Here is a 10794-nt window from a genome sequence, read left to right on the forward strand (position 1 = left end):
CATATTCTTGCATGGTATGCCCAGGTGCTTCCCACTCCTGTTCTTCAACCCTACCTGTTACACAGGGTGAGTTTAAGACAGCCCATCCCCACACAGGTTCTTACTCAGGCAGTCCCTGGGGAACAGTTCTCAGGCAACCTTCAGGAGACTCTGCTCTTGGGTCCTCTTGTGGCATTCCACACCACTCTCTTCCTAACACAAGCATCCCTGCATGTGCTCTTCCACACAGCCCCAAGATGTGGTGCCTCCTCGTGCTGCTCTGCTCCCAGGGAATTGCCTTTTCAGCAGGATTCACAGCAGCCTCCACTGCAGGTGTTGACACAAGCCGCTGCAAGAAGAGTCGCAACCCGGAATGCTTCATGAATGTTGTAAGTTGGGTCACCTTCTTTCCTTTTCTAAAGCTTCTCTTCCAGTTGCATAACTAACACTCCTTGTCAGGAAAGCTAAGAAGAGCCCCTTCTGCATCTCCTGTTTTCCCAGCCTGCTGTTTCCAAAGCCACTGCCTTAGGGTCCCTCCCACCATGAGGGCTGTCTCTGAACGTGCCAGGGACAGATGTGCCTCACTGCATGAGGACAGACACGCAGCACTGCAGTGGGGACTGCTGCCTGCTACCTTTGCTTCCAAGGCTGGGCAACTCTCCAGAACCTCCTGAGGGGCACTGGAGATCCACACCATGTAATTTTGGTCCCAGTGGCCAGACTCAGCCCTGGTTGTGGACAGAGCACTGACTACTGCTCCAGTCCATACTAAACTGAACAACAGACTTTGCTGCCTGCATTTAGGGCGAAGCCCAACAGATATATGATAAATGTGGAGCTGTGTCATGGCTCATGATACCTGTTTGCAGTCAGCTTTCTCAACACATGTTGGTATTTCAGGCTACTGCAGAACAGGAGGAATGCAAACCTGGCAAGAGAACAAGGAACCTTCCAGCACTAGCCTGGAAGAAACCTTGTTTTTCCTATCCAAACAATCCAGGCTGCCACAGAGAAAAATTCCTTTGCAGTGAAGGCAAAGGCTGGTTTCTAACCTCAAGTGAAGCAAAGTGTTACCCTTCCATAACAAAGTGTTTGCTCAGAACAGTGGTAAGGGAGGTTGAACCCCTTCTTCAGATTCTCTCAATGCAAACTAATCAAAGATGCCTTGCCCTGAGTCACCAAAGATTTCCTCAGAGTGCATGCAAATTTAGGTGTAGGTGGTCCCATTAGTTCCTTTGACAAGATCTCCACCCTTGTTTGCTTTGCCTGTATGACTTGCCAAACCACAATTTTCCAAATAGGGATTTGTTATGGACCATCCCCACAGCCATTGGCATTGTCTTATACAGACATAACTGCATATTTAATCTGTAGAAAGGTACAATTGTATAAGCTTTGCATAACATGACAAACTACTTCTCAGGAGGGAGCTGGTCACTCAGCACAGTTCTGCTTTGTCCTGTAACAGAGGGCTAAATACCAGACAACCACCATCTAAAACGGGTCTGAAGAGGACTTTGCTTCATCTTTTAACAAGATCTGTAATGTTTATTCTCAGCCATGGTCTCTTTGGCTGGGGCCTTGCACTACCATCAGAGCACATCCCACATCTGCACTTCTCATTTTAGTTAGGCTCTAGAACAGGACAACTGGCAAATTAACAAACTCTCCTCTGGCTTTCCACAGAGTGAAATTATCAGGTATCATGGATACCCCAGCGAGGAATATGAAGTTACAACAGAGGATGGATACATTCTTGGTGTTTACAGAATTCCTGCTGGGAGGAATGCCCGAAATACAGGTGTGACAGTTACAGACATATGGAAGGTCTGAGAGGAGCCAACTCTTACACGGATTCCCCATCTTTCCCCTTTTCATGTGCAATGGCGTGTTCCATGCCTTTCCATCTCCACAAGGGCACCTAGTCAGAAGTGTGACTTAAATCCTGAATCCATCTGAAGTCCACACATTCAGTGTCTCTGTCCTTATTTCAGACTTCCCTAATAATTTTGTTACATCCAAGTGTTGGAGGTTTTTTCCCTTCAAATGATCTGGCCGGTAGGTCGGTAAACAGGTTTTGGGGAGGTTTTGCCTTAACAGTGTAAATCATACACATATAAAATAGTAGCCTGACAACAGAGCCTCTGAGGTTAGGCATATGAATAATTCCCAGGCTTCTGAAGGACAGAGATACTCTTAAGGAAGGAGGAAAGAAATCAGGTTGTCAGTGAAAAGCAAATGCATTTCATCCGTTTCATCACATTTTCTGAATTGAATAAAAATTCCTAGCTGGAATTTGAGGTACTCTGGGTACTGTTACCTTGATTATTAGTCCTTGTTAGTATTATAGAATGATTTATTTGGATGCCTTCCCCTAACTGCATCTCTTTTGGAGGTAATTTGGACCAGCCTGACTCTCAAAATAAGGCTAGCCAAGTTAGATCAGGGGCCTCTCCCTGCTCAGTGGCTACTTGTGGGAATCCATAAAATCAGAGGGTTTTGGGAAAGCTTCAAAAGGCAGGCATCAGAGACAGCAGAACTGTGATTAGAGCTAAGCAGTAGCCATGAGATAGGTCAGCAGAAAAATTATAAAAGAAGTAGAAAAGTAAGGACAAATAGAACAATGGTCTGTGTATTAACGCTTGTCTAGAATAACTCCCTAAGCTGCAGAAAAGTTTATCTAGCAAGATATTAGGAAGTTCTAAGCTTAATAATGGAGCTCTGTGTATTCTGTTTTAAGGCTTACAAGCAAGTATTGTATTCAAAATAAGCAAGCATAGTTTTAACCAAAGGTACTTATGCTTATAGTAATTAGATAAAACTACTGTCAATATGCTTTTGCTTTGTGTGATTGGTCAAAAAAACTTATAAAGTAAGTTGTAACATTACGTTCTTTGTCTGCTGCCTGGATTAATTAATCCTTCTTTGGATTAATTTTTCTTTCTCTTTCATACACTGTTGTGCCTCGAGCAATTTTCACCTTTGGGTAGATGGTTTCAGCATAGGGGCTGTAAGCTGCCTTTCCAGTGCAAGAGGAAATAGGAGAAGCATCCTCAGTAAATTCATTATTTGCCACACCTGTCGTAAAAAGGTTATGAAATGTCATTAATAGGTTCCTGCTTGCACAGAAAAAATCCTTCAGGTTCCTCAAACCAATATCTATGTATAGTTCTCCTGGGAGCTTCTAGAAGATGGAAACCTCTCACAAACTGAACTCTGCACTCCAATATTAAATACACATTAATTGCTGTTCCAATAAAAGTATTTTTTAATCTTTTTCAGGGCAAAGGCCTGCAGTGTTCCTGCAACATGCTTTTCTAGGAGATGCTACTCATTGGATTTCCAACCTGCCCAGCAACAGCTTGGGCTTCGTGCTTGCAGATGCTGGCTATGATGTCTGGTTGGGAAACAGCAGAGGGAACACCTGGTCTTTAAAACACAAGACCCTTAAGCCCTGCCAGAAGGAGTTCTGGCAGTTCAGGTACTCAGTTGAGAGACAAAGACTCAACATAGAAACTCGAAGGGGACTAGATAGCTTCAGCCCGATGGCCTTTACCTAAACCAGCATCAGATCAGGATCTACAGCAACCCAGGAGAGCAAAGAACCAGACAAAGATGGATGCTCACTACTCCCCAGAGTTGGGAGCATTGGCTGGGGAAGAGATTTCAGAGACTGGGAAATGAAACGGGATCCTGAGGAAAAGGGAGACTGTACTGTGAGAGGGAGAACAAGAACCTCATCTGGAGCATGCTGAGCAGCCTTGTCTAGAAATCTGATCTCACAGTTGAATTCAGCCAAGAGGGAAATATGTTTTGTAACTTATGCAGGTGAAAGCCCTGATTAAATTCAGTTCCCCAAGGGCTGCAGCTGTCAGGTGAAGCTGGCACCTCATGCACACAGAGCCCAGGGCAGCAGGCAGCCAGGCTGCACAGCTGCACCCCTCTGCCCACTTCCCCAGCTCAGGCAAGGATGCAGACACAGGATGTGTGCAACCTCCTCCTCCAGTGGCTCCTGCTCGGTGCAATGAACAAAACTCACAGTCAGTAACATAACTGACAACACTGTGATAGTCAAATTGTCTGCCAGATTTTTGTGTTTCTCCCCACAGCTTCGATGAAATGGGTAAATATGATATTCCAGCAGAGCTGAACTTCATCATGAATAAAACTGGACAGAAGGATGTTTACTATATTGGTCACTCGGAAGGGTCAACTGTAGGTAATGTCAGGAGAATTATTGACAACCATTTGTTTTCCTATTTGATCAGTAGATGACTCTCCCCACTAATTCTGTTGCTTTTCTTGTTTGTAGAGAGTTAGAAAAATATAGAGATTTTTCTGTGTTGAGATTTGGAAAATATGCAAAACTTTTCTAAAATCAGCTTTGGTTACCCTTAAGAAGCAAATAAACTTAATAGAAGATGCAGTGATAGTTCAACTTTTTAAATAATTACAGACATAATAACAGTCATTTACTGGGTACTTCTTGTACTGCTATAGGGTATTTTTCTCAGCAACAGGAATTTACATGAAGATGTTTTGTATTAAGGCAGACAATTAGAATCATAGAATATCTTGAGCTGGAAGGGACATAGGATCACTGAAGTCCAACTCCTGGCCCTGCCCAGGCAAGCCCCAACATTCACACCATGTGCCTAAGAGCATTGTTCAAACACTTCTTGAACTCTGGCAGAAATGGTGCTGTGACCACTGCCCTGGGCATGCTGTTCTTGTGAACAGGATGGAAAAACTGAAAAGATAAAACAGCCCATATAATACATAATTTATATGAATAAATTTATTTAAATTAAATTGCTTGAAGGCAAGGAAAAATAACCTTAACATCACTAAGTCATGACTTAGTTTCAATCTTACAATTTAAGTTGTACTTAATGACAGGCTATAACTGACCACTTTGCTGTTTAAAAACATAGTGTCAGAGAACAAAAATCAGGAAAGTAGAAACATTAATAGTTTATTTTCTCTTAGGTCCAGCCTTTGTCATTATTCATTTCATGGCCTCTAAATGCAACTAACTTTTTTTTAGCATCAGTTGAAAGTTCTTGATGGGTATGGTTTATGTGTAAGATCCACAAATAGACATTGATTAGAAAGGAGCCACTGCCAGTTATTAGTGTAAACAACCCAGAAAAAAAGAGAAGGAAGTATGGAAAAATCATATATTGTCACAAATTCGGACCTTTTCTTTTTCCTGCTTCTCATAAGAGTATTTAAGGACCCCCATGGCAAACAAACCAGGCATCTAGGCTTTCTTCATCTGCCTGTGATGCAAGCACAGTTGAAAATACTAAAAGCTCCCAGTATTCAGTTAATTATTCTATAGTTTCATGAAAGCATAAACATGCATAGATCTTTAGAGACTCTAATTTGAAAAACTCTTTTTTAATGACAGTTTCATGAACTTTAGAGGAAATTTATGATATCTTCAAAACCTCACTGACATGTTGCCTACAAAAAGAGTTCTGATAAAGATAATGCCCAGACATGCTTTAAACCTTAAAATTAACTTTGCCTCCCAAATAAAATTAGTTTCAGGATTTCAGTTCAACACTTTCCTTAAGTAAAACATGCAGCACAAACACAACAACAGACTGGGCTGCAAATCTGCTATGATGTCTTGTTTTCTATCTACTGTTCATGTATTTAATTTGTCTATGGAGGATATCTTCACTAACCCCGGCTGTCTCTTCTGTGTTTGCAGGCTTCATAGCATTCTATATGTACCCTGAGCTGGCTAAACGGGTGAAAGTGTTCTTTGCTCTGGGCCCAGTAACTGCATGCACACATGCTACAAGCCCTCTGATTAAGATAATAAATCTTCCTGAACCACTGCTCAGGGTATGTCACGTTTTCCTTTGAAGAGGTCCAATGCCTGACTGATCTTCACAGGGTTGCCTCAGCCTGAGGTCAAGTGCTCCCAAACAAGTGACAATGCTGACACTGAGCTGGGGATGAATTGAGTGCTCTTGAAAAAACCATTCCCAAACCCTGTGGTGAAAATAGTTAGGATATGGAGCTTGTATCAGCAGCTCCCAATGAAGTAGGAGACTTGTGAAATTCTGTCCTGTTCTAGGATTCCTTCTGTTTAACTAAAATTTTGCTGGCCTCATGCAGGAGGAGTTAAACCGGAACTGCAGTGACAGACATGACAATCTGTAGGACTTACAAAAATGAGTAGGAATTAGGGTCAGCCCACTAGAAATGGAAGGACAGCTTGCTTGAGGATTGCTGATAGTAATATGAAGGAGGAAGAATAAATGATGTGCCATGGTGAAGAGGGTGTTTTAAGGGGTTACTGTGAGGGTAAGCTGTTCCAGCACTCTTTGAATACTGCATTATGAAGGCTAGGCAACAATTATTAGCAACAATTTTCTGCATAAAATTCTTCTGTAACAAGAAAAAAAGGCGTTGCACTTTTCCTTTCCCTCAGTTAATATTTGGCTGCAAAGGAGCTGCCCACCAGATCGAGTTTCTGAAAGGACCCGTGACACAGCTCTGTACAAGCCTGGATAAGTTTTGTGCCCATGTTCTCTGTTACATAGCTGGAGGCAGTGTAAAAAATATCAACACGGTAAGTATGTGCAAGAACACCTACTCAGAGCAAAACTGAAGGGATTGTGGCAGTTGCATTTGTGCACTATATCCTTGTCTGGTTTCTGTAATGCATGTAAATGTACATTGATCACAATGTAGCTCTCAGCAGACTGAGGGAATGCCAGGACTGTCAGCAGTGGATGGATAGGGCTGGTGATGGGGGGGACCAACAGCTAGGCACATTCCAGTGGCAGAGAGAAAGAGCTGACTTCAGGTGGAGCTATATTGCATACGTCAGGATGTACCCTCTTTGGGGCTAAGCCAACCAGATTTTTGTCACACACAGATGATCTTTAAAAAGAGACAAAGAGTGATGGGTCAGACTTCTTGCCAATACAGTTGACAGTTTCTTTCTTTAGCATATAGACACTGGGGTCCTCTGAACACTGAAATAGCTAAAAGACAGGAGAAAACCTATTCTTCTTCCCAATTTTTTGGACTATTTGCACCAAAACTTGGTCCCAAAGAACTACTGTAAGGGACATTTTCCTGGTTTTGTTGACCTTAGAACTGGGCCCAAAAGCTCCATCCACAAGGAGCAGAGCTACAGAAAGCCCTTCCACTGTGCTGAGGAGTGCAGCACACCTACAGTGGGATTCACAAACACTTGTGCATCAGTCAGAGGGGACAGGAGAGACAGCAGAGTTTTCCCTCTGCTTGCCAATGTATGGATGCTGTGGGGCCAATCCCCTTTACAGCGGCCAAAGTATGCAGAAGCTGGCCTGTATAACATTTATTACTGCAGTGTCTGAAACAACTGGGCCCATTCTTTTGTCTATAATCCTTTTTAAAAGCACATATGGGAAAGCAGTTAGACTCAAAGGCTCAATGCAAAATCAATTGCAGCTTTTGAATGGCAGAGCTAAACCATGAAGGATATTTCCTGCCTTGCTTAAGTCACTAACGTGGTTCTCAGAGCAAGATAACACAGCTGAAGAAGAATCCAGGGAGATGGAACTGGGACATTTCCCTAACAGAACTATGAAAAATGTTTTGTAATAGAAACTGACTTCTTTTGTAATAGAAACTGACTTCTTTAATAGAAACTGACTTTCTTCACAGCACTGGTTGTCTGTCTTTATAAAATGTCTGCTTTCTCTCCAGAGTCGAGTAGATATGTACGTAGGACATTCCCCAGCTGGGACATCGGTACACAACATTTTTCACTGGCGACAGGTACAATTGTGCACTGACATGTAAACAACCTCCCACTACTGCTTTTTATGCAACTGACAGCCTACAGGGAAATCCAGAGGCTTTGGATTTGGGAAACTGACCATCATACCTTCTCACCTACTGCCATGAGCACCTGCACATTTAATATGGTCTGGAATATAGATGTGCTCCTGAAGACAAAGATTCCCAACAGTCAGTCCCACAGGATACAGCTAGCCAGGAAATGGACACAAACCATGAGCAGCTAGTGACTCTGTGGTTTATTTTGCCAACCTCAAAACAAAATCAAGTGGATGCAAAGCAAACACAGATACAGGAAGATACAACAGCAAAGACAATGCATCAGGCAGATTTTTAGCACATACTCAGCTACTTAAATCCTGGAAGCAAAGGTTTTCTAACCGGGTTTCTCTCACCCTTTATTACAGAACACTCACAAGTGAAATTGCTTGTCATGTTTGTGCAAAAAATGAAATTACCAAAACAAACAAATAACTCCAGGTATTCACTCACCAGCCCTGCAAGGCATATTACACAAGACTTGTAATGGCCCTGACACATTATAGACATTCAGGTTCTCTTTCCATGTGAAAACTGGCCCCAATTCTGCATGACAAACAGTGACCCCAACTTTAGTTATCTAAGGTAGCAAACCAAAATTTTAAGTAACAAAACTTACTGAGGGTGGAAGATAAGGATCTGGACAGAAAGTTAGCAAGGGAAAAGGCAAGGATGCCACTTACCCTGTGATCTATCCTCAGCATCCTGGAAGCCTGCAACCAGAGGGAAGTGTGGGAATAAAACAGTCCACTATCTGAGCCTTGACCTAACTCACAGGCAGGAATATGCCTCCTGCACTCTACTCCTTCACCTCTCATGCCTTTTATTTTGTCCTTTTAACAGCTAGCACATACAGACCGGTTTCAAGCTTATGACTATGGTTCAAAGGAAAACATGAAGAAATACAACCAGGTAAGGCAAAATGGACTCCCTCAGAACTTACCCTTGAGTGTTGGTAAAACTAGTAATAGAAAATTTCAAATTTTAGCACCTGTGAGTATTAACAAGGGGGAGAGTGGTCTCAGATAATGTTTCAGCTGAATCACACACAAGTGTAAAAATTTATTCACAAACAAGGCAGAGATAGACCTTTACAGACAATTAACAGAAGTTTATTTTGTCTCCCCTACTGATGCTGGGATATGCTCAATGACATGTCAACTCACATGTCATTCCAAAAATGAATAAGAACCACACCCAAGTCCTAGGACTGGGTGAGTACAGAGCTCTTCACTTGCTCAAAAATCCTCAAAGCCTGCCTGTGACAGTGTTCACAGGGGTTCTTGGATGAGGCAAGAGGCGAGAATGTTGACTCTATGTTCAGAAGGCTTGATTTATTATTTTATGATATATATATTACATTATAACTATACTAAAAAGAAATTGAAGGAAAGGTTTCATCTCTCAGAAGGCTAGCTAAGAATAGAAAAGAAAAGAATGAATAACAAAGATCTGTGGCTCGGACAGAGAGAGAGCTAGCTCTGCTGTGACTGGTAGTAAATCTAAACATCTACAGGAGACCAATCAGGGATCCACCTGTTGCATTCCACAGCAGCAGATAACCGTTGTTTGCATTCTGTTTCTGAGGCCTCAGCTTCTCAGAAGAGAAAAAATCTAAAGAAAAGATTTTCACAAAAAGATGTCTGCGACACCTGCCTTTCATTTAAGAGAGGAAACAGATATCACAGTGACCTCTCCAGTGGACTGGCAACAATCTCACTATTAACCAGCACATTTGACTTGCACTATCCAGTGCTGTACCAAAATTCTGATTTTCACAAACAGAAAGGCTCCAGAGCTACAATCAGTCACTTCTATCTTGTACACTCAGAAATTTTCTAGGGGGAAATAATAAATGACCAAATTATTTCCTTTCCAGTTCAGTTCCAAGCATGAAAACTAAGACCAGAAGTCACACTCTGTGCACCCCAAAAATCTTATAGATCACCTCACCCTGAATAAGCACAGGAAAAATCTCCAGAGTCCTTGACTGATGAGTACTGACACTTCTCTCCATGCCCACACCTCTGAAGAGCACAAGCAGGACCAAACTGCAGGACAACCCTTAGCCATGCTTTATAGGGAGAAGAGGAATAGAATGGGTCATTCCATAGACAGGGAATGGGGTTAGGGCAATGAGCAATAAAAAGGTGACCTTCATCCTTATGGTTTTACTGTAGGCAGTGCAGAAGCAAAAGACAAAGAGAGGTGCTTGCACAGAAACCTTTCTCTAAACACAACTTTGATACAGCAGCATTCACTCAGGTCTCCTCCCTGTCTTACAGACTGCTCCTCCTGAGTACAAGATAGAGGAGATAAAGACACCAACTGCTGTTTGGAGTGGTGGACAGGACACGTTTGCAGACCCAACAGACATGGCAAGGCTTCTTCCTCGGATCACTAATCTCATTTACCATGAGCATTTTCCTGCATGGGGACATCTTGATTTCATCTGGGGCCTTGATGCAGCTGAGAAAATGTATCTGAAAATCATTGAATTATTAAGAAAATATTTTTGAAACCATGAGCAGAGTGTTGATTATAATAATCTCCAAAATTTCTATTTGGCAATAAGGATGGTATCTGGGGAACAGGTAATCACACAGGCACACATAATGGATACTTCTATAGGTATTTATTTGTTCTTATTTATTTCTTGCTTTCCTCATAATTTGAGCTTTCCCATGGTGTTACTGTGACTGCTGTTTTCCTGAGAAGTCCAAGGTATATAAGAATGAAAGCTGACAACATGAATATATTGGAGTACATATTGCAGGGATCACTAAATTTCAAAAGTTTTTATTTCTACAAGACTAATTTTCCTAAGCCCAAATTCTGGGTTTTTTTCAGATAGATCTTATTTACCCAATTGAGGCATCCTCATTCCCAATTTTTGTCTTCCAAGGGAGACCCAAAAGTGTGATTTGATCATTTCTTCATTGAAATGAACAATTTTGTTTAAAT

The 10794-nt window shown here is 42.0% G+C and overlaps 1 protein-coding gene across 1 annotated transcript; it reads left to right on the plus strand.

Annotated features, from left to right (window-relative positions):
* Positions 1–236: 236 nt before the first annotated feature.
* Positions 237–10349, plus strand: LOC136559406 (lysosomal acid lipase/cholesteryl ester hydrolase-like). Its single transcript, XM_066554593.1, has 9 exons — positions 237–368; positions 1666–1780; positions 3262–3460; positions 4089–4198; positions 5702–5838; positions 6431–6571; positions 7699–7770; positions 8674–8742; positions 10116–10349. The coding sequence occupies exons 1-9, from the start codon at positions 237–239 to the stop codon at positions 10347–10349; spliced, it is 1209 nt and encodes a 402-aa protein (XP_066410690.1).
* The last annotated feature ends 445 nt before the right edge of the window (positions 10350–10794 follow it).

Source organism: Molothrus aeneus, chromosome 8 (genome assembly GCF_037042795.1).
Source record: "Molothrus aeneus isolate 106 chromosome 8, BPBGC_Maene_1.0, whole genome shotgun sequence".
In the NCBI taxonomy this organism is placed as follows: Eukaryota; Metazoa; Chordata; class Aves; order Passeriformes; family Icteridae; genus Molothrus; species Molothrus aeneus.